The sequence below is a fragment of the Rana temporaria genome, chromosome 2, assembly GCF_905171775.1.
Source record: "Rana temporaria chromosome 2, aRanTem1.1, whole genome shotgun sequence".
In the NCBI taxonomy this organism is placed as follows: Eukaryota; Metazoa; Chordata; class Amphibia; order Anura; family Ranidae; genus Rana; species Rana temporaria.
In genome coordinates this window covers 18,096,930-18,121,838 of record NC_053490.1, presented here as the reverse complement: position 1 = coordinate 18,121,838, position 24,909 = coordinate 18,096,930, and the positions used below count along the sequence as shown (strand labels likewise).

At 44.5% G+C, this 24,909-nt stretch overlaps 1 protein-coding gene across 2 annotated transcripts in view; it reads right to left on the bottom strand.

Moving 5' to 3' along the window:
• The window catches only part of LOC120928869 (ecto-ADP-ribosyltransferase 5-like), a 62,994-nt gene that overhangs the window by 17,362 nt on the left and 20,723 nt on the right, over positions 1-24,909 (bottom strand). For both annotated transcript variants that reach the window (XM_040339928.1, XM_040339929.1), the window contains exon 2: positions 12,047-12,126. In XM_040339928.1, coding sequence (XP_040195862.1) covers positions 12,047-12,112 — 66 coding nt within the window. In that variant the 5' untranslated portion in view covers positions 12,113-12,126. The remainder of the gene's footprint in view (positions 1-12,046; positions 12,127-24,909) is intronic.

The window sequence follows — 24,909 nt, the reverse complement described above, 5'->3', positions numbered from 1 at the left end:
GATGGAGTTTAAAAACGAACGAACGTTCGGTAAAACGATCGTTTTTATGTTTGTTGTTAAGTCTGACCAAGTGTATGGGGCTTAACAATAGTCAATATGGATGAGCCGCGTGTTGAAAGTGCCGCGAATCCCGCGATATATTTACGAAAGTACAAAATGACGAAAATTCACGAAAATTATTGTCTAACAAGTAACGAACATGAATTAAACAGAATAACGAATCATCCCGCATGTACGAACATAAAACGGTAACCAAAATACGAAATTATCGGAATACGAAAAAATCGCGTCGTACGAAAAACAAACAGGAACGAACAGGAAAACGGGCGTCTTACGAAAAACGAACGGGAACGAACCTACGGAACGATACGAAACGGAACAAAAAAAAAAACGAAAACATTTTCTGTGCACATGTCTATAATGTGTATCAACCTCACCTCCAGCCACTGCCATCTACCTTCTCTAATTGAATATTTCTGACTGTCATCAGCGCCAACCACTGCCATCTTCCCTCTCTCTTGTATCTAGTCTACTGGACTACCACCACTTTCACCCACTTTGTATTTAGTGTACCCAACTGTCATCACTTCCATTTATTTAGTCATTCATCCAACTTCACTCTTGCATCTCGGGTACCAAGCTGCCAGCACCTTCATTCGTTGCCCTCTCCCTTCCCTTTTGTATCTAGCGTACTCAACTACCATCAACTCCATACACTGCCATCTCCCTTCCTTTTTGTATCTAGTGAACCCAAATTTCATCTCATTTCATTCCATTTTGTATCTAAGTCACTTAAAGCAGGAGTTCACCCGAATTTTTTTTTTTAACATTAGATTGATGCTCATTTTGTCAAGGAGAATCGGGTGTTTTTTTTTACAGTTTTTCTCTATTGGTTTGGCTCATTTCTTGAAACAGAAATGACATTCTCAAAACTCTAAGATCATTTGGCAAAACAGTCTTACAGTTCAGCACAACACTATAACTCAGGTGCAAAAGCTCATATCTCTCCCAAAACTGTTCACTCTTGCTTCAAAACCATATTCATTTCCCATATAAAGAGTCAGTTCCCTCAAAATGGCAAATATTTTTCTCAATTGCTTTGGCTCATTTCTTGATACAGACCGGACGTTCTCAGCTCTCTTGGTACTTTTTCCAAAATAACCTGGATGGTTCGGCACAACACCATGGTTCACCTTCAAAAATTCATATCTTTCCCAAAACAGTTCACTCATGTGTCAAAACTACATTTCTTTCTCATTCAAATAGTCAGTGCCCCCAAAATGCTTCATCCCTTTGGCATTGTGTAAGCACTGCAAGTCAAAATGTTTAGATGTTTTGTCTCTATGGCAGAGGACCATTGAAATATCTAACTGAATACAATTGTGTATAAAACTGAAAAAATAAATTGGGGGAAGGGTCGCCTCCAAGGTTTGACATCACACATTGCACTCATCCTGCCAAGGAAAAATTACTTTACAGTATTGTAACCATTATCATTCACACACAAAGTACCGTATTTATCGGCGTATACCGCGCACTATTTTGCCCTAAAAATCAGGGCAAAATCGTGGGTGCGCGGTATACGCCGATACCCGCTTTCCCGCCACGAGTTTGAATACTGCGCCGGCATATACCGAGCGCAGTACACTCGTGTATCTTTGGGCGCCTCTCGCGCTGACGTTCTGAGTGTACAGGACGTCAGCGTGAGAGTTGCTGAGCCTGCCCGACGATACACGAGTGTACTGCGCTCGGTATATGTCGGCGCAGTATTCAAACTCGGCGCGGGAAACGAGCGGGGAGGACGCGAGGACGCCGCAGAAGGATGCCGGACCCGACGAAGAGGACACCCGAAGCCGCAGAAGGACACCGGACCTGACGAAGAGGACACCCGAAGCCGCAGACGGACGCTGGACCCGACGAGGCCGCCGATGGACGCCGCGCAAGACACCAAAACTGTAAGTAAAAAAAAGGATTTGGGGCAACTTTAGGGGTGCGCGGTATACGCGGGAGCGCGTTATACCGCGATAAATACGGTAACTTTCATACTTCAGAGTAAAAAGAAAATGTATACAGCATAATATATATGGAAATATAAATGCACAAACATGAAACAAGGAAAATTATATGTAGCCTACAATGCTGTAAATAAAGCTGGAGTTTTACAACTACTGTAACATCTCTTCACTGGTCGCTGTCCTCACCCTCCCTCTCCTGTCCACCGTCCTCACCCTCCCTCTCCTGGGCACCGTCCTCACCCTCCCTCTCCTGGGCACTGTCCTCACCCTCCCTCTCCTGTCCACCGTCCTCACCCTCCTGCCCATCCACACGCTACTGTCTGTCTGGCCACAGATTTTCGTCAACATCACAGCGTATATTCTCCCTTGCGATGCAACGAGGGAAGAAACAGCGTGCATGTTGCAACCATCCCCTACACTGATCTCCTGTAATATCCTCACAGGCAGCATCCATTGTATGGAGCAGGGACCTCTGATCTTGAGCCCGATGCTCATACACTCTCCACCTCCAAGCAGAGGAAAACTCCTCAATAGTATTGAGGAAAGGAGAGTAAGGTGGTAGGAACACCATATCCATCCTTGGATGAGCAGTGAACCAGGCCCTGATAAGCGGGCCATGGTGAAAATTCACATTGCCCCATACAATTATATTTTGTGGTAGGTGAGGCCCTATGAGACCTCTCTCATTTTCAGGGATCAAATCCAAATGAAGGTGGTCCAAGAAGATGAGGAGCTTCTGTGTATTGTATGGGCCAAGACTGGGGATGTGAGTGGCCACACCATTCTCAGAAATGGCAGCACACATAGTTATATTGCCCCCTCGCTGTCCTGGGACATCCACCCGGTGGCCAATAAAATTACGGCCACGTCTTTGGCCCTTGGCCAGGTTGAAGCCAGCCTCATCCACATACACGGGTATGTGAGAGGTCTCGTTTCCTTCCAGTGCCATTATTCTCTACAATAGAGTAAAAAAAGAAAACATCAAATCAGTCATACAGAAGAGTCATACACTAGAGTTACAGACAGCTACATAGGAATGTTCTATGTTCCACAAGTTCAATATACTACTGGCCAGTATTCCAGTGGTTCCAAACCTGGGGTACATGTCCTTCTAAGAATTGGGGACCCAGTCGAATACTGGGGCCCCCGCCACAGCTTTAAATTTTCAGGGCCAACATGGTCCCGGAACCAGGAACACCGCGTGGCACACGCACCCCTATCTGGTAGGCCATCTCGCCCGGGGGCCGTGATGTGTGGTCACCCTAAAGGTGGGTGCCACCTCAGGAAAAGAACCCCGCCTCAATGGCGTCTGCTCCAGAAGTATCCCCCAGCATGCCCGCGAGAGAAACTCCCTCCCGATTGGCTGCTGATTGCAATCAGAATCAGAGTCAACTACACTCTGATTATCCCTTAACTTTTACAGTAATAGCACCGGTACTTGGAAGTACACAGGTGCTACATCTACAATATTTTTCTTGTCATTGTTAGTATCATACGTAACATCCCACTGAGGTAAGATACTGTTATACTGTAGGCCTATCACACACACTAAATGAATATGTAAATGAATAAACATATTTGTTGCTCTATGCACAGTGTCCTGTCCTATACATTATATAATTCCATAATTGATTGTGAGGCCATGGTTGATGACATGGTCTATAATTGTGGCCCGAATTTCATCAGGGACAGCATGGTGTCTTCGTGCTCCTCGGCCTCTTCCCCCTATTCCACCACCACACACCCTTACTCCTCCTCCTCCTCTTCTTCTTCCTCGAGCAGACAGTTGCCATTGTTCATTTACTTGGCCAGGTGACTCCATGTTCAGAAAGTGTACTGTTCCTGCATGGTCAAGCTCTATACAGTATATACATGTTTGGCAGCATTCACAGTTATGGACAGCACCTGTCAGGTACAATAACTAAACATACTGTTTGATTGGTCATCTGAGACCAACTCCAACTCCTCCTTCGTTAGTCAAGTTTTAGTTGCACCTGACTGTCAATTGCTGTGATCATTTTATCAAATGTTCCGAGAGATTCATATATGGTATTCATGGTATTATGTTCCTGAATAATTTTGACAATTGAACAGACTATTGTGCATGTGATGACTTAAACAATGAAATTACGCTGACACGTTTTGGAGAGAACGACCATTAGACTGAAGAAATGACAATCAGTTTAGATCAACAAGATTTATTCAATTGGAAATTGTGCTAAATGTAGGCTACTTGTACTAAATCATTTGAAAAATGTACTGAGACAGTGAGACATGTACTGAGACATTTGCAATTTGATGAAATGAATGAGAAATGCCATTCAGTTGTGAACAATTGCGAAGTGGTTTGGAGATTTGTCCATGTTGTTTTGAGAATGTCATTTCTGTTTCAAGAAATGAGCCAAAACAATGGAGAAAAACTGTAAATCGAAGCAGTACTTACCGTTTTAGAGATAGATCTTCTCCACCGCTTCCGGGTATGGTCTTCGGGACTGGGCGTTCCTATTTGATTGACAGGCTTCCGACGGTCGCATACATCGCGTCACGAGTAGCCGAAAGAAGCCGAACGTCTGTGCGGCTCTATACGGCGCCTGCTCACCGACGTTCGGCTACTTTCGGAAAATCGTGACGTGATGTATGCGACCGTCGGAAGCCTGTCAATCAAATAGGAACGCCCAGTCCCGCAGCCCATACCCGTAAGCGGCGGAGAAGATCGCTCTCTAAAACGGTAAGTAGTGCTTCGATTTTAAAAAAAAAACACCCGATTCCCCTTCACAAAATGAGCATCAATCTAATGTTAAAAATTAAGTTTTCGGGTGAACCTCTACTTTAATTGCCAACTTTCCATCACCTTTAGCAACTGCCATCTCCTTTAAATTTTGTATCTAGTGTACTCAACTACCATCAACTCCATACACTGCCATCTCCCTTCCCTTTTGTATCTAGTGAACCCAACTGTCATTGCATTTTGTATCTAAGTCACTTAACCGCCACCACCTCCAGCAACTGCCATCTCTCTTCAATTTGGTATCCAGTATACCCAACTATCATCACCTCCATACACTGCCATATCTCTTCCCTATTGAATCTAATGTACCCGACTACCACTATCTTTAGCCATTGCCATCTCCTTTTTCTATTGTATCTATTGTACTCAACTGCCACCACCCTCATCCCCTGCCATCTTCCCTCTCTCTATTGTATCTAATCTACTCAACTGCCTTCACTTTCATCCACTGCCATCCTCCTCCTTGTTTGTATCTAGTATACCCAATTTTTATCCTTTTTAATTCCATTTTGCATTAAGGGAGCCCAATTGCCATCCCCTCCAGCCACCACCATCTTCCTTCCCTATTGTATCTAATGTACTCATCTACCAACACTTCCATACGCTGCCACCCCTCTTCCCTATTGGGTCTAGTGTACCCTACTACCATCACCTTCAGCCATTGTCATCTCTCTTTCCTTTTGTATCTAATGTACCCGACTGTTATCACCTCCATCCTCTGCAACCTCCCTTTTGTCCATCTGTCTTCCATATTGTATCTAGTGTCCACATCCACAACTGTCATCACCTCCATCCACTGCCATCTTCCCTCTCTTTTGTATATAGTCTACTTCCCACCTTCACTCACTGCATCTCATTTTCCAATTGTATCTAGTGTACTCAGCTGTAATTACCTCCATCCCCTGCCATCTTCCCTCTCTATTGTATTTAGTCTACCTGACCGCCACCACCTTGATCCGTTACCATCTTCCTTGCCTATTGTATCTCATGCAACCAATCTGCCATCACCTCCAACCACTCAACCACTGCCATATTCCTTCCCTATTGCATCTAGTGTACCGGACTGTCATTAGCTCCATCCACTGACATTTTCCCACTCTATTGAACCTAGTGTACCTGACTACCACCACTATCATATACTGGCATCTCTATTTCCTATTGTATCTAGTGTACCCAACAGTTATCACCTCCATCCCCTGCCTTCTCCCTTCCCTGTTGTATCTAGTATACCCAACTGTCATCAACGCCTTCCACTGCCATCTTCCCCCCTTTAAATCTAGTATATCCAACTACCAACACTTTCATCCACTGCCATCTCTATTACCTATTGTATCCAACCGTTATCACCTCCATCCACTGCAATCTTTCCCCTCTATGGAATCTAGCTTACCCAACTGTCATCAGCGCTTTTCACTGCCATCTCCCTCTCTATTCGATCTAGTATACCCAGCTACCTCCACCTTCATCCACTGCCATCTCTATTTCCTATTGTATGTAGTATACTCAACAGTCTCACCTCCACCCACTGCCATCTCCCTCTCTATTCGATCTAGTATACCCAGCTACCTCCACCTTCATCCACTGCCATCTCTATTTCCTATTGTATGTAGTATACTCAACAGTCTCACCTCCACCCACTGCCATCTCCCTCTCTATTCGATCTAGTATACCCAGCTACCTCCACCTTCATCCACTGCCATCTCTATTTCCTATTGTATGTAGTATACTCAACAGTCTCACCTCCACCCACTGCCATCTCCCTCTCTATTCGATCTAGTATACCCAGCTACCACCACCTTCATCCACTGCCATCTCTATTTCCTATTGTATGCAGTATACTCAACAGTCTCACCTCTACCCACTGCCACCCCCCCCCCCCCATTGTATCTAGTGCACCCAATTGTCATCAGTGCCATCTCTATTTCCTACCTATTGTCCTACGAACGCGAAAATCCATTGTGAATCGCCGTAATTCCTAATTTGCATACCCGACGCTGGTTTACGACGCGAACTCCCCCCAGCGGCGGCCGCGGTATTGCATCCTAAGATCCGACAGTGTAAAACAATTACACCTGTCGGATCTTCTGGCTATCTATGCGTAACTGATTCTATGAATCAGTCGCATAGATAGAAACAGGGATACGACGGCGTATCAGGAGATACGCTGTCGTATCTCCACTATGAATCTGGCCCTGTATATCCAGTATACTCAACTGCCCTCACTTCTAGCTATTTCCATCTCCCTTCCCTATTATATTTGGTTTACTCATCTGCTCCACCTCCATCCACTGCCTCTAGCTTCCCTCTTGTATTTATTGCAACTAACTCCAATGAGAAGCAGCCATTAGCTATTGTACTTTGTGTACTCAGTCTCTACCTTTTACAATCCAAACTCGTCAGGGCAGTGTTATGTAAAATGTATTATTAGTATGTTATGTAATATGTTGGCACTTCATAAATAAGGATTATAATGTGACATAACAGAGATTGATAGGTCTATTAATGTGCAGTTAGTCACGTTCACATCCTAAAATAATGATCTGTTTTTTCTATTGCCTCTTGACATTTTGTTATTGTGATCTAATATTCCAGGAAGAAGCTTGAGAAATACCGTCTTTGTAATGTGATGGTGAATATGTAAAACCACTCAAAAACCCTTAAAAATATCCAATTAGGTGAAATAACACTTTGGGGCAGATCCACAGACAGAGTACGCCGGCGTACTTTCAAATTACACGCGTCGTATCTTTAGTTTGAATCCTCAAACCAAGATATGACGGCATCTGGGTTAGATCCGACAGGTGTACATCGTCGTACGCCTTCGGATCTAAGATGCAATACTTCGGCGTCCGCTGGGTGGCGTTCACGTCGTTTTCCGCGTCGGGTATGCAAATTAGCTATTTCCGAGGATCCACGAACGTACGAGCGGCCGGCTCATTTTTTTACGGTGTCTCTAGTCGGCTTTTTCCGGCGAATAGTTAAACCTGGTATTTTGCGGCGTATAGTTAGACTTGCCATGTTAAGTATGGCCGTCGTTCTCGCGTCGAAATTTGATTTTTTTTTTTGCGTAAGTCGTCCGTGAAACGGGATGGACGGGATGCACCTTCTTTCCCTCTTATTTTTAGTGTTTTCAACTGTCATCCCATTTTATTCCATTTTGTATCCTATGCACTCAACTACCCTCACCTTCATACACTGTAATCTTCTTTCCCTATTGTATCTAATGTACCCAACTTCCATCATCTCCAACCACTGCCATTTCCCTTCTTTATTACAGTGCTTTGAAAAAGTATTCATACCCCTTGACATTTTCCACATTTTGTCACGTTACAACCGAAAACGTAAATGTACTTTATTGGGATTATATGTGATAGACCAACACAAAGTGGCATATAATTGCGAAGTGAAAGGAAAATTATTAATGGTTTTCAATTATTTTTTTACAAATAAATATGTGAAAAGTGTGGGAGGTACATTTGTATGGCGCCCCCCTGAGTCAATACTTTGTAGAACCCCCTTTCAATGCAATTACTGCTGCAAGTCTTTTTGGGGGTGTCTCTACCAGCTTTGCACATCTACAGAGGGACATTTTTGCCCATTCTTCTTTTCAAAATAGCTCAAGTTCTTGAATGATAGTTGTCCTGTGGACAGATTCTCCCCCCTGAGCTGTGGATCTCTGCAGCTCCTCCAGAGTTACCATGGCTTACCTTGGCTGCTTCTCTGATTAATGGTCTCCTTCCCTAGCCTGTCAGTTTAGGTGAACGGCCATGTCTTGGTAGGTTTGCAGTTGTGTCATATTCTTTCCATTTTCGGATAATGGATTGAACAGAGCTCTGTGAGATGTTCAAAGCTTAGGATACGTTTTTATAAGCTAACCCTGTTTTAAACTTCTCCACAACTTTCTCCCTGACAAGTCTGGTGTGTTCTGTTCCTTGGCTTTCATCATGCTGTTTGTTCACTAATGCCGCGTACACACGATCGTTTTTCGGCATGAAAAAAAACAACGTTTTTAAAAACGTCATTTAAAATGACCGTGTGTGGGCTTCACATCGTTTTTCAGCTGAAAAACGGCAAAAAATTCTTTTTCGAACATGCTGCATTTTTTCACGTAGTTTTTTAAAATGTCGTTTTTTGTGTTGTAAAAAATGATCGTGTGTGGGCAAAAACGACGTTTTAAACCCACGCAGAAGCAAGTTATGAGACAGGAGCGCTCGTTCAGGTAAAACTACCGTTCATAGTGGAGTAAGCACATTCATCACGCTGTAACAGACAGAAAAGCGTGAATCGTCTTTTACTAACACGGAATCAGCTAAAAGCAGCCCAAAAGCGAATATAACTTTACCTTTAGAGTGCCGTCGTACGTGTTGTACGTCAACGCGCTTTGTTCATCATTTTTCAAAAACAATGGTGTGTGGGCAACATCGTTTTTAATGATGAAGTTGGAAAAACTGCGTTTTTTGGACATGCTGAAAAATGACGTTTTTTTTAATGCCGAAAAACGATCGTGTGTACGCGGCATAAGGTTCTCTAACAAACCTTTGAGGGTTTTACAGAACTGCTGTATTTATACTGAGATTAACCAGTTACCCACCGCCCTATAGACGAAATACGTCTACAAGGCGGTTGCTTAACTCTGGGAGGACGTCCATGGAGGTCCCCCCAGAATCGCGCTCCCTTGCGCCCTCTGGGGCGCGCACACGGGAATATCCGTGACCGCCGGGTCCGGAGGACCCGGCGCATCACGGATCACGGTAAATCGCAGCTGATAGCGGCGGTTTACCACGTGATCGCTCCATCCAATGATGGAGCGATCACTTGTAAACAAACCGGCGTCATGTGATGACGCCGGTTCCTCCCTCCCCTCTCTGTACCGAACGGTACAGTGTGAGAGGAGAGGGGAGGGAGCGGATGCAGCACAAGTGCTGTGGGCTGGATCTGTGGCAAATGCAGTCACAGATCCAGCCATCCATCCCTGCCCCATACTAAGACTACTCTGCAATACCCCACAATACTCTGCAATACCCCACACTATTCTGCAATACCGCACAATACTCTGCAATACCCCACACTACTCTGCAATACCCCACAATACTCTGCAATACCCCACACTACTCTGCAATACCCCACAATACCCTGCAACGTCGCCTATAGGGATTTTTAAGTAGCGAAGTTCGGCGCCATTCCACGAGCGTGTGCAATTTTGAAGGGTGACATGTTGGGTATCTATTTACTCGGCGTAACTTTATCTTTCACATTTATGCAAAAGAATAAAGAAAAAATACAAAATTTGCTACATTTTATAACAGAAACAAAGAAAAATTCATTTTTTTTACAGAATTTTCAGTCTTTTTTCTCTTATAGCGCAAAAAATAAAAAACCCAACGGTGATTAAATACCACCAAAAGAAAGCTCTATTTGTGTGAAAAAAAGGACGAAAATTTCATTTGGGTACAATGTTGTATGACTGAGTAATTGTCATTCAAATTGTGAAAGCACCGAAAGCTGAAAATTGGTCTGGTTATTAACCACTTAACGCCGCCGCACAACTATTTACGTCCGCAAAATGGCACAGACAGGCAGAAGGGCGTATATATACGTCCTTGCCTTCTAGCGGGTGGGGGGTCTGATCGCGGCCCCCCCCGCTGCGTGTGGCGGGCGGATTCCCTCGGGGAGCGATCCGGGACGATGGCGGGGCTATTCGTTTATAGCCGCTACGTCGCGATCGCTCCCCGGAGCTGAAGAACGGGGAGAGCCGTATGTAAACACGGCTTCCCCGTGCTTCACTGTGGCGGTGCATCAATCGTGTCATCCCCTTTATAGGGGAGACACAATCGATGACGTCAGACCTACAGCCACACCCCCCTACTGTTGTAAACACACACTAGGTGAAGCCTAACTCCTACAGCACCCCCTGTGGTTAACTCCCAAACTGCAACTGTCATTTTCACAATAAAGAATGCAATTTAAATGCATTTTTGCTGTGAAAATGTCAATGGTCCCAAAAATGTGTCAAAATTGTCCGAAGTGTCCGCCATAATGTCGCAGTCATGAAAAAAATCGCTGATCGCCACCATTAGTAGTAAAACATTTTTTTTTTATAAAAATGCAATAAAAATATCCCCTATTTTGTAAACGCTATAAATTTTGCACAAACCAATCGATAAACGCTTATTGTGATTTTTTTTTACCAAAAATAGGTAGAAGAATACGTATCGGCCTAAACTGAGGGGAAAAAAAATTATATATGTTTTTGGGGATATTTATTACAGCAAAAAGTAAAAAATATAGCATTTTTTTCAAAATTGTCGCTCTATTTCTGTTTATAGCGCAAAAAATTAAAAACCGCAGAGATGATCAAATACCACCAAATGAAAGCTCTATTTGTGGGGAAAAAAGGACGCCAATTTTGTTTGGGAGCCACGTCACACGAGCGCGCAATTGTCTGCTAAAGCGACGCAGTGCCGAATTATAAAAACGCCTTTGGGCATTTAGCAGCATATTGGTCCGGGGCTTAAGTGGTTAAGTGGGTTTAAGTGCCTGGTGGTCAAGTGGTTAAATTGCACACAGGTGGACTCTATATACTAAATAGGTGACTTCTGAAGACAATTGGTTCCACTAGATTTTAGTTAGGGGTGTCATAGTAAAGGGGGCTGAATACAAATGCCAAGCTTTTCACATATTTAAAAAATAAAAATAAAAATTTAAAACATGTATCGTTTTCTTTCCACTTCATAATTATGTGCCACTTTGTATTGGTCTATCACATAAAATCCCAATAAAAAAAATGTATTATATTTGGTTTACTCATCTGCTCCACCTCCATCCACTGCCTCTAGCTTCCCTCTTGTATTTATTGCAACTAACTCCAATGAGAAGCAGCCATTAGCTATTGTACTTTGTGTACTCTCTACCTTTTACAATCCAAACTCGTCAGGGCAGTGTTATGTAAAATGTATTATTAGTATGTTATGTAATATGTTGGCACTTCATAAATAAGGATTATAATGTGACATAACAGAGATTGATAGGTCTATTAATGTGCAGTTAGTCACGTTCACATCCTAAAATAATGATCTGTTTTTTCTATTTTGTTATTGTGATCTAATATTCCAGAAAGAAGCTTGAGATATACCGTCTTTCTAATGTGATGGTGAATATGTAAAACCACTTAAAAACCATTAAAAATATCCAATTAGGTGAAATAACACTTTATATTTTACTGTTGGATCAGTATTCCACGTACTGCGTGTGTCTTCAGAATCCCGAATATCAGGGAGAGGAGGAAGCTTGTACACACGAGGAATCTCATTCTTCTACAAGATCCTGTAGAAACAATGGAAATGTTGAGTTTTGTCACATATTTGACAGAAGTTTAACACATTGGACATAATAAAATAAACATTCTACAGTGACCTATTTGGTGCATGTTTAGAGTTTGATTCCAGAAGACCTTTGGGCCAGATTCTCGTACCCGTTTACGTTACACCGCCGCAAGTTTTCAGTCTAAGGCTCCATTCACACCTTGGCGACAAAACGCCCGACGCTCGATACGCTGGAGGGGCGAATTTCCATTGCTGTCTATGAGATGGTTCACATCTCACGCCGAATGCCGAAACGCCATATGCCTGCCGCCTGAAAACAAGTTCCGGACCCTTTTTTTCAGGCGGCATTGGCGTTCGGCCATAGACAGCAAAGTTAATTCTTTGTAAAAAAGAAAAAAAGTAAACAAAATCGCGGCAAAATACGCCGCGTACGCGGCGTTACTTGTCGCCTAGGTGTGAATGCAGCCTAAGTGCCCGATCCACAAAGCACTTACCTGTAAACTTGCGGCGGCATATCGTAAACACGTCCGGCGCAAGGCGACCCAATTCAAATGGGGCGGGTACCATTTAAATTATTTAAATTAGGCGCGCTCCCACGCTGGACGTACTGCGCATGCTCCGTTCGCAAATTTCCCGACGTGCTTTGCGCGAAATTACGACGCGCCGACGCTTTGAGAATCGCGACGTGCGTAACGTACTTACGCCGGGAAAACAAAAAAAATCAAAAGCGAAGCGGGAAAGACGGGCTTACTTTAACATGGTGGAGTACCCCTAACTTTGCGATGGGAAACTAAGACTTGCGCCGACGTAACGACGGGAAAAACCTTCGTGGATCGCCGTAACTGCTAATTTGCATACCCGACGCTGGTTTACGACGCAAACTCCCCCCAGCGGCGGGCGAAGTATTGCATCCTAGGATCCGACGGTGTAATTCAATTACACCTGTCGGATCTTAGGGCTATCTATGCGTAACTGATTCTATGAATAAGCCGCATAGTTAGGATGGCCGGAACACAGAGATACAACGGCGTATCAGGAGATACGCTGTCGTATCTCTTTTGTGAATCTGGCCCTTTGTTCTTATAGCGTTCCCTTAACGGAGCAGTGTGAAAGCAGTCTTAACCAGCGCCCGCCTGGTTTTTGGTTTCATATAGATTACATTTAATAGGGTATGGAAGAGTCACTGGCCCTCATGCACGACTCTTAAAGGGGTTGCAAAGTCTCAGGGTTTTTCACCATAATGCATTCTATGCATTTAAAGGGTTGTAAACCTTCATGTTTTTTCACCATCTTATGCATTAAGGTGAAAAAACATCCTCTACCTACCGGCCCCCCAGCCCCTCGTTTACTTACCTGCGCCCTCGAAAGTCCCGCGTCGAGAACGCGCTTGCTTCTTGGCTCTTCTCGACCGGTCTTCTCAGCTCTTCATTGGATAGATTGATAGCAGCGCAGTCATTGGCTTGCGCTGCTGTCAAACAACTCCAATGACGCGAGGGCCGGGGGCGGGTCCGATTCCTGTAGTCAGTGGCTTTGGACGTCGGATATAGGACTCAGGAGCACGCTCCCAAAAGGTAACCTCCTTGGGAGAGGGCTTCCCAGGGGGGTTACCAGAAGCAGGGGGGAGCCGAGACAGGGACCCCAGAAGACATGGATTGGCTCCCACTGCTGTCAATCAAATCCAGTGACGTGGGGGCTGGGGGCGGGGCCAAATCCTGCTGTCTGTGTCAATGGGAGCATCCCCATGGAATGCGGCTCTCCGTAGGGAGCACTCAAGAAGAGGAGGAGCCAGGAGCGCTGCTGGGAGACCCCAGAAGAAGAGGATCGGGGCCGTTCTGTGCAAAACCCTTGCACAGAGGAGGTAAGTATAACATGTTTGTTATTTTAAACAACAAAAAAAATTATTAATCTTTCATCACTTTAATATTCCTTCATTGTTTTGATGGTAAAACCATCCCACCAGCTGTCAAATGCAGTAACTGTTTGCTCACCGTGCAAAATGTGTTCCAGATCCATTGCCACCCAATCAAAGGGAAGGTGTCTTAGAAAGCATTTTATTATGCTCTGCTGACATTTGAAACACCCTTAACCACTTGAGACCTAGAGGACGTCCCAGTACGTCCTCGGCTTTGTGCGGTGATATCTGAATGATGGGTGACCGTCGGAGGACCGGGCGCGACGTTATGACGTCACGCCCGGTACCCGAAAGTAAACAAAGCCGCTATAGCGGCTGTCGGCATGTAATCGGTGATTTTTTTTTCACCGATTTCATGCTTGTAAGCCTGTAGGAGAGATGTGGGGTCTTATTGACCCCACATCTCTCCATAAAGAGGACCTGTCACAGTGATTCCTATTACAAGGGATGCTTACATTCCTTGTAATAGGAATAAAAGTGATCAAAAAACAAAATGTAAAAAAAAGTGTAAAAATAAAAAAATTAAGTAAAAAATAAATAAATAAAATAATAAAAAAAAAAATTTAAAACGCCCCTGTCCCGGTCGCTCGCGTGCAGAAGCGAACGTGCATGCAAGTCCCGCCCACATATGTAAACACCGTTCAAACCCCACATGTGAGGTATCATCGCGTGCGTTAGAGCGTGTGCAACAATTCTAGCACTAGACCTCCTCTGTAACTCAAAAATAGTAACCTGTAAAAAAAATTGAAGCGTCGCCTATGGAGATTTTTAAGTACCGAAGTTTGGCGCCATTCCATGAGTGTGCGCAATTTTAAAGTGTGACACGTTAGGTATCTATTTACTCGGCGTAACATCGTCTTTCACATTATACAAAAAAATTGGGCTAACTTTACTGTTTTGTTATTTTTTAACTCATGAAACTGCTTTTTCCCTAAAAAAAGGCGTTTGAAAAATTATCGCGCAAATACCATGCGAGAAAAAAAGTTGCAATGACTGCCATTTTATTCCCTAGGGTGTATGCTAAAAAAAATATATAATGTTTGGGGGTTCTGATTAATTTTCTAGCAAAAAAAATGTGATTTTTACATAAAGGAGAAAAGTGCCAAAATAGGCCCGGTAACGAAGTGGTTAATTCCAACTATCCTGGGCACATCCATACTTTAATATTATAGGGTTTTAACAACCAACATATTATTTTAAGTGATACTAAAGTCTCTTTAAAAAAAAAAAAAAAAAACATGTTATAGTTACCTGCTCTATGCAATGGTTTTGCACAGAGCTGGCCAGATCCTCCTCTTTTCGGGTCCCTCGTTGGTTCTCCTGGCCCCTCCCTCCTGTTGAGTGCCCCCACAGCAAGCAGCTTGCTATAGGGCACCCAAGCCAAGCTGCTTCTCTGTGTGTCCATTCAGACACAGAGCCCCTGACTGGCCCCGCCCCCTCTCCTTTCTCACTCATTGTCTCACTGACTTTGATTGACAGCAGAGGGAGTCAATGGCGCTTCGCTGCTGTCTCAGCCAATGAGGAGGGAGCGTCCCAGACAGCTGAGTCTCTCGTGCAACATCGCTGGATCAAGGGGGCTCAGGTAAGTATTAGGGGGGCTGAGGGGGGGCTGCTGCACACAGAAGGCTTTTTCTCTTAATGCATAGAATGAATTAAGATAAGAAAAATCTGACTTTACAACCACGTTAACAGAATGAAATTTCGATTTGCTAGATACCAAACATAATATAGATTGGCTGCATTTCCCTAGGATGTCCAATGTTTCTTATTAACCCTCTGTACCTGGTAATATAGATTTGTTTAGGATCTTCCTAAATTCTATCTTTTTATACATTAGTGTAAATACTTTTTATGAAGGTAATTATAGTAAGAATTGTGAGGAATACATGAAACCTAAGCTAAAACATATTTAAGGCTAAACAAGGGCACAAGACCCATAGTGGACAAGAGGTTAGAAAGAAATCCCAGACGGCCGCACTCCAACTAGATCCACTCTTTATTTACGTATAAAAAAATCCGTACACTTGCTTCAAAACAAGGCTTCAGACAGGCTTCGTTAAAGCTCACTTAATGCCAGTCGAAACCCATGTCACTAAATCAAATAGTTAGCTTACAGTCCTGCTTTAATTCAGAATTAGCTTTGCTTTGTTTTGAAAAAATTGCAGGTATGAGATATATACATACACACAGGGCATCTGCCAAGCTTCAACAAAGCTTTAAAAGAGTGTCACCGAAGCATCACCAAAGCTTCATCGAAGCACCAGCGAAGCTTCAAGGAAGCACCACCGAAGCATCAAAAACACATCATAAAAGCATGTTAAAATGGTAGGCGCTTTAATGTGTGTTAAAGCCGAAGCAAGTGTAAATGAGCCCTAAAGCAAAATAATATAAAGTGGGGGACAAAGAGCAAGGTTGATGCGTTTCATGTGCTATCTCTTAACCACTTAAGCCCCGGGCCAAAATGCAGGTAAAGGACCAGGCCCCTTTTTGCGATTCGGAACTGCGTCGCTTTAACTGACAATTGCGCGGTCGTGCAACGTGGCTCCCAAACAAAATTGGCGTCCTTTTTTCCCCACAAATAGAGCTTTATTTTGGTGGTATTTGATCACCTCTGCGGTTTTTATTTTTTGTGCTATAAACAAAAGTATAGCGACAATTTTGAAAAAAATTCAATATTTTTTACTTTTTGCTATAATAAATATCCCCCAAAAATATATATATATATAAAAAAAAAAATCCTAAGTTTAGGCCGATATGTATTCTTCTACATATTTTTGTTAAAAAAAACGCAATAAGCGTTTATCGGTTAGTTGCGCAGTTTTATTGCATTTTTATTAATTATTATTTTTTTACTAGTAATAGCGGCGATCATCGATTTTTTTCGGGACTGCGACATTATGGCGGACACTTCGCACAATTTTTACACATTTTTGGGACCATTGTCATTTTCACAGCAAAAAATGCATTTAAAATGCATTCTTTATTGTGGAAATGACAGTTGCAGTTTGGGAGTTAACCACAGGGGGCGCTGAAGGAGTTATGTTTCACCTAGTGTGTGTTTACAACTGTAGGGGGGTGTGGCTGTAGGAGTGTAGTCATCGATCGAGTCTCCCCTATAAAGGGAATGACACGATCGATGCAGCCGCCACAGTGAAGCACGGGGAAGCCGTGTTTACACACAGCTCTCCCCGTTCTTCAGTTACGGGGACCGATCGCGGGACCCCAGCGGCGATCGGGTCCGCGGGTCTCGCAGTCCCGGAGCTTCGAACCGGGTCGCAGGCGCACGCCTGCGACCCACGACTGGGTAGATGTAAAGGACGTGCCGGTACGTCCATCTGCCCAGCCGTGCCATTCTGCCGACGTATATCGTAGTGCGGCGGTCGTTAAGTGGTTAAAAGAGCATCACCGAAGCATTACCAAAGCTTCATCGAAGCACCAGCGAAGCATCAAAAACACATCATAAAAGCATGTTAAAATGGTAGGCGCTTTAATGTGTGTTAAAGCCGAAGCAAGTGTAAATGAACCCTAAGGCAAAATAATATAAAGGGGGGGACAAAGAGCAAGGTTGATGCGTTTCATGTGCTATCTCTTAATCGTATCCTCATAGCACCAATAACCATGATTATGTGCTAACAACATTAACCACTTAAAGCGGGGGTTCACCCAAAAAAAACATTTAACATTAGATTCAGGCGAGTTGTTAGAATCACAATCGGGTGTTTTTTTTTTAAATCGCTGCAGTACATACCGTTTTGTAGATATATGTTCACCGCGGCTTCCGGGTATAATCTGCGGGACTGGGCATTCCTAATCGATTGACATGCTTCCGACCGGCGCATACAGCGCGTCACGAGTTGCCGAAAGAAGCCGGACTGCGAGTCGGCTCTATAAGGCGCCTGCGCACCGACGTTCAGTTTCTTTCAGCAACTCGTGACGCGCTGTATACGACGGTCGGAAGCCTGTCAATCAATTAGGAACGCCCAGTCCCGCAAGTTATACCCGGAAGCCGCGGTGAACATATATCTACAAAACGGTATGTACAGCAAGGATTTAAAAAAAAAACACCCGATTGTGATTCTAACAACTCGCCTGAATGTAATGTTAAAACATTTTTTTTTGGGTGAACCCCCCGCTTTAAGGACAGCCTCCTGCACATTTAAGTCGGCAGAATGGCATGGCTGGGCACATGCACGTACAGGTACCGCGGGACCCGGGACCGTGGGACCCGCAGACCCGATCGCCGCTGGAGTCCCGCGATCGGTCCCCGGAGCTGATGAACGGGGAGAGGTGTGTGTAAACACGGCTTCCCCGTTCTTCACTGTGGCGGCGTCATCGATCGTGTGTTCCCTGATATAGGGAATCACAATCGATGACATCACACCTACAGCCACACCCCCCTACAGTTAGAAACACACACTAGGTGAACCCTAACCCCTTCAGCGCCCCCTTGTGGTTAACTCCCAAACTGCAGTTGTCATTTTCACAGTAAACAATGCATTTTAAATGCATTTTTTGCTGTGAAAATTACAATGGTCCAGAAAATGTGTCAAAATTGTCCGAAGTGTCTGCCATAATGTCGCAGTCACAAAAAAAAAAACGCTGATCGCCGCCATTAGTAGTAAAAAAAAAAGAATTAATAAAAATAATTAAAAAAAACTATCGCCTATTTTGTAAACGCTATAAATTTTGCGCAAACCAACCGATAAACGCTTATTGCGATTTTATTTTACCAAAGATAGGTAGAAGAATACGTATCGGCCTAAACTGAGGAAAAATATATTTTTTTATATATTTTTTGGGGGATATTTATTATAGCAAAAAGTAAAAAACATTGATTTTTTTTCAAAATTGTCGCTCTATTTTTGTTTATAGCGCAAAAAATAAAAACCGCAGAGGAGATCAAATACCACCAAAAGAAATCTTTATTTGTGGGAAAAAAAGGACGCCAATTTTGTTTGGGAGCCACGTCGCACGACCGCGCAATTGTCTGGCCGGGTCCTTTAGCTGCCTAAAGGTCCGGGGCTTAAGTGGTTAAGAGGTAAAGGGATGGGGTCTGAACTTCAGGTTGAAACCAGACTCACAAAGGTGTTGCATAAGTTGCTCTTCCACACTAATTATGACAGGGCTATTTAAAACAGGGTCCCATTAGAAGACTCCTGGATACTCTAAAGCCTCATACACACGATCAGATTTCCATCGGACAAATCTGTGGAATTTTGTGCGAAGTGCGTTGGTCGTGAACATGTTCTGCATACAGACGGCAGAACTTTTTCAGCCAACATACACAAAACGACGTGTTTTTTCTGCTCTTTAGCACCACCCTTTGGGCAACTTCTGCTAATGTTGTCTTATGCCGCGTACACACGGTCGAAATTTCCGATGGAAAAAGTCAGACGGAATTTTTTCATCGGATATTCCGACCGTGTGTACGCCCCATTTGACTTTTTCCTTCAGAAATTCCAATGGAATTAGAAAGAGAACATGTTCTTTTTTTTTCAGATGGATTTTTCAAATCGGAAATTCCGTTTGTCTGTATGGAATTCCTACTGAGAAATAAATACGTATTCTCTGAAACAATTTGACGCATGCTCGGAAGCATTGAACTTCATTTTTCTAGGCTTGTCGTAGTGTTGTACGTCACCGCGTTTTTGGCGGTCGGAATTTGGTGTGTCCGTGGGCCAGATACAGATAGAGATACGACGGCGTTTCTCCTGTAACGCCGTCGTATCTCTGAGTTCCGTCCGTTGTATCTATGCGCCTGATTCATAGAATCAGGTTACGCATAGATATCCCTAAGATCCGAGAGGTGTAAGTGTCTTACACCGTCGGATCTTAGGCTGCAATTCCAGCCGGTCGCTAGGTGGCGTTTCGTTTTTTTACGCGACGAATATGCAAATGACGATTTCCGCCGATTCAGAAACGAACGACCGCCCGGCGCATTTTTTTTCAGTCGTTTGCGTTCCGCTTTTTCCGGCGTATAGTTACCCCTGTTATGTGAGGGTTATCCTATGTTAAGTATGGCCATCGTTCCCGCGCCAGGTTTTGAAATTTTACGTGGTTTGCGTAAGTCGATTCAGAAAAGAGCTGGACGTAAGTTACACTCACGTCGAAACCAATGACGTCCTTGCGACGTCATTTGGAGCAATGCACGCTGGGAAAGTTGACGGAGGGCGCATGCGCTGTTCGTTCGGCGCGGGGACGCGCCTGATTTAAATTTTATACGCCCCCTAGCCGCGGAATTTGAATTCTGCCAGGGGATTTACGATACGCCGCCGCAACTTTAGAACAAGTGCTTTCTGAAGCACTTGCCTCTAAAACTTGCGGCGGCGTAACGTAAATCAGATAGGTTACGCGGATCTAAAGATCCGCTGACCTATCTGAATCTGGCCCTGTGTGTATGCAAGACAGCTTGAGCAGAATTCTGTTGATAAAACCTGTCAGAGTTTATGGTTAGCATTGGTTCTGAGCATGCATATTTGTACGTTGGATTTTAGTCCAACAGACTTGTGTACACGCGATCGGATAATCAGACGGCACACATTTGTTGTCGGGAAATTGGAGAGCATTCCATCCCACATTTGTTGTCGGAAATTCCGATCGTGTGTACGAGGCTTAACCACTTGCCGACCTCCTCATGTAAATATACGTCCTCTGCTTGACGCGGGTCGGGGGTCCGATCGGGACCCCCCCCGTACATGCAGCGGTCGGTAAGCCTCGGGGACGGCGCGGCTATTCGTTTATAGCCGCCACGTCGCGATCGCTCCCCGGAGCTGAAGAACGGGGAGAGCCGTATGTAAACACGGCTTCCCCGTGCCTCACTGTGGCGGCGTATCGATCGAGTGATCCCTTTTATTAGGGAGACTCGATCGATGATGTCAGTCCTACAGCCACACCCCCCTACAGTTGTAAACACACACTAGGTGAACCCTAACTCCTACAGCGCCCCCTGTGGTTAACTCCCAAACTGCAACTGTCATTTTCATAATAAACAATGCAATTTAAATGCATTTTTTGCTGTGAAAATGAGAATGGTCCCAAAAATGTGTCAAAATTGTCCGATGTGTCCGCCATAATGTCGCAGTCACAAAAAAAAACGCTGATCGCCGTCATTAGTAGTAAAAAAAAAAAAAAAATGCAATAAAACTATCCCCTATTTTGTAAACGCTATAAATTTTGCGCAAACCAACCGATAAACGCTTATTGCGATTTTTTTTTTACCAAAAATAGGTAGAAGAATACGTATCGGCCTAAAGTGAGGGAAAAAAAATGTTTATATATGTTTTTGGGGGATATTTATTATAGCAAAAAGTAAAAAATATTGAATTTTTTTCAAAATTGTCGCTCTATTTTTGTTTACAGCGCAAAAAATAAAAACTGCAGAGGTGATCAAATACCACCAAAAGAAAGCTCTATTTGTGGGGAAAAAAGGACGCCAATTTTGTTTGGGAGCCACGTCGCACGAGCGCGCAATTGTCTGTTAAAGTGACGCAGTCCCGAACTGTAAAAACCCCTTGGGTCTTTAGGCAGCATATTGGTCCGGGGCTTAAGTGGTTAAAGTGGAGGTTCACCCGAAAAAAAATTTTTTTTTTACATTAGAGCCAGCATAGTAAGGACATTTCATTTCGGCATTTTTTTTTTTCTCTGCACTTACCTTTATATCCTGATTTTGTCCAGGGCTTCCGCGTTCTGATGTCTCCCCGGGACTGGGCGTTCCTATCCCAGCCTCAGGGTTCCGATGACTGCGGGGCTGGGCGTTCCTATCCTTCGGTTCGATGATTGACGGCTTGTGAAACAGGTGACCTGTCGCACAACGCGCGTCACCAGATTTCCGGAAATAGCCGAGCTGCGAGTCGGCACTATACGGCGCCTGCGCCCGCCGTGTAGAGCTCACTGCGCAGGCGCCGTATAGTGCCGATTCGCAGCTCGGGTATTTCCCGACATCTGGTGACGCGCGTTGTGCAACAGGTCACCTGTTTCACAAGCCGTCAATCATCCAACGGAAGCATAGGAACGCCCAGTCCTGCAGTCATCGGAACCCGGAAGCCCTGGAGAAAAACAGAATATAAAGGTATGTACCGAGAAAAAAAAAAAAAAAACGCCGAATTTAAATGCCCTTACTATGCTGGCTCTAATGGGCAAGATTCACAGAGAGATACGCCGTCGTATCTGTTGTTCTATCTATGCAGCTGATTCATAGAATCAGTTACGCATAGATAGCCAGAAGATCCGACAGGTGTAATTGTTTTACACTGTCGGATCTTAGGATGCAATACCGCGGCCGCCGCTGGGGGGAGTTTGCGTCGTAATACAGCGTCGGGTATGCAAATTAGGAGTTACGGCGATCCACAAAGGTTTTTCCCGTCGTTACGTCGTCGCGAGTGTTAGATTTCCGTCGCAAAGATAGGGCACCTTTAACATTGTGTAAAAGTACTCCACCATGTTAAAGTATGCCCGTCTTTCCCGCGTCGCTTTTTAATTTTTTTTAAAAAAAATTTATTTTTCCCGGTGCAAGTCTTTTTTTCACGTCGCGATTCACAAAACGTCGGCGCGTCGTAATTTCGCGCAAAGCACGTCGGGAAATTTGCGACGGGAGCATGCGCAGTACGTCCGGCGCGGGAGCGCGCCTAATTTAAATGGTACCCGCCCAATTTTAATTGGGCCGCCTTGCGCCGGACCTGTTTACGATAAGCCGCCGCAAATTTCCAGGTAAGTGCTTTGTGGATCGGGCACTAAATCGGGAAATTTGCGGCGGTGTAACGTAAACGGGTTACGTTATGCTGCGCCGCCGGACTGTGAATCTGGCCCAATGTGTGTAAAATGTAAAAAAAAATTTGGGGTGAACCCCCGCTTTAAGGGTGGACACGTCTGCATTCCTTCGTAGCCAGGCTGTGTTGTGTCATAAGTGCTTCTAGCTGGACTGCGGTTTATCAAATGAGTCACCTTCTCTGGCCGCCCACCACAGACCACAGAGCATTTCTGGTACTGGCTGGATAAAGTTTCGGGGAATAGCAGTTCTGGGGAGTGATACTTTTTTCAATACTACTCAACCATTTCCAGACTATGGCCACAGGTGGGAAATCCAAAGTTTATAAGTTGTCCCCAGACCAGGAGTAAAGGGAAAATCTTTAATCAGGGACACCTGCTTCAGTGACAAGAGGAATTCACTTCAATCACTTGGCTTTTTCAAGAGAATTCTCTCACTTTCTATTTCATCTCTGGGAATGATAGAAACAATATGAAACAGATGGGAAAAAAAAGAAACCTCTTAAAGCTGAACTGCAGGCACAGAAACTTTCATTTAATTCTATTCCGAATCCTTAACCACTTCCATACCGGGCACTTACGCACCTTCCTGCCCAAGCCAATTTTCAGCTTTCAGCACTGTCGCACTTTGAATGACAATTGCGCGGTCATGCTACACTGTACCCAAACAGTTTATTTTTATCATTTTGTTCCCACAAATAGAACTTTCTTTTGGTGGTATTTGATCACCTCTGCTATTTTTATTTTTTGCGCAACAACTAAAAAAAAGACTGGAAAAATTTGGAAAAAAATCCAGGGCCAGATTCACAAAGAGATACGACGGTGTATTATCTACAGATACACCATCGTATCTCTGATGTAAACTGGTCCTATCTATGCGCCTGATTCATAGAATCAGATACGCATAGATAGGGCTAAGATCTGACAGTGTTACACTGTCGGATCTTTTTTTCAATTTAAAAATGGCGCCGGGGGCGTTCCCGCTGATTTACGATAAATAATATGTAAATCAGCGAGATACGCAAATTCACGAACGTACGCGGACCCGTCGCAGTGTTCTTACGTCGTTTCCGTAGCGGTTTTCCGTCGTATACTTACCCTTTCTTTTATCAGGCGCAGCCAATGTTAAGTATAGCCGACATTCCCGCGTCGAATTTAAATTTTTTAACGTCGTTTGCGTAAGTCGTTCTCGAATACGGACGGACGTCGTTTACGTAAGCGTCGCAACCACTGACGTCCTAGCGACGTCAGTGGGAGCAATGCACGCCGGGAAATTTCGCGGACGGCGCCTGCGCATTTAAATCGGCGCGGGAGCGCGCCTGATTTAAATATGACACTCCCCTAGCCGCGGAATTTGAATTCCGCTGGGGGATTTAGGATCCGCCGTCGCAAGTTTGGAGGTAAGTGGTTTGTGAATTAGCCACTTGCCTCTCAAACTTGCGGGAGCGGATCTTAATTCACGTAGATCGAGCGGATCTATAGATCCGCTGAGCTACGTGAATCTGGCCCAAAGTTTTTATTTTTTTCTGTACATTTTTTTGTAAATAAGTACGTTTTCTTTTTCAATTATGGGCACCGATGAGGTGGCAGTGATCGGCACCGATGAGGTGGCACCAATGGGCACTGAGAGGCAGCACTGATGGGCACTGATAGGCGGCGCTGGTATGTGGCACGGATAGGCGGCATTGATGGGCACTCATAGGCGGCACTGATGGGCACTCAAAGGCGGCACTGATTGGTACTTATGGGTGGCACTGATGGGTACATATGGGTGGCACTGATGAGTGGCACATATGGGCACGGATAGGTGGGCACGGCTTGGCACTGAGTGGTGGCACTGATGGACACTGAGGGGTGGCACTAATGGACACTGAGGGGTGGCACTAATGGACACTGAGGGGTGGCACTGATGGACACTGAAGGGTGGTACTTGTTTTTTTACTATTTTGCCAATCAGTGCCCATGTTGCCAGTCAGTGCCCATCTATTGTGCCTATTTTTTTTACATGTGGATGGCCATGGGGAATGTACCTGGCCATCCACATGTTGCCCCCTTCCCTGGTGGTCCTGGTGGCTTCCCTGGTGGTCTAGTGTGGTTATCCGAGGGGGG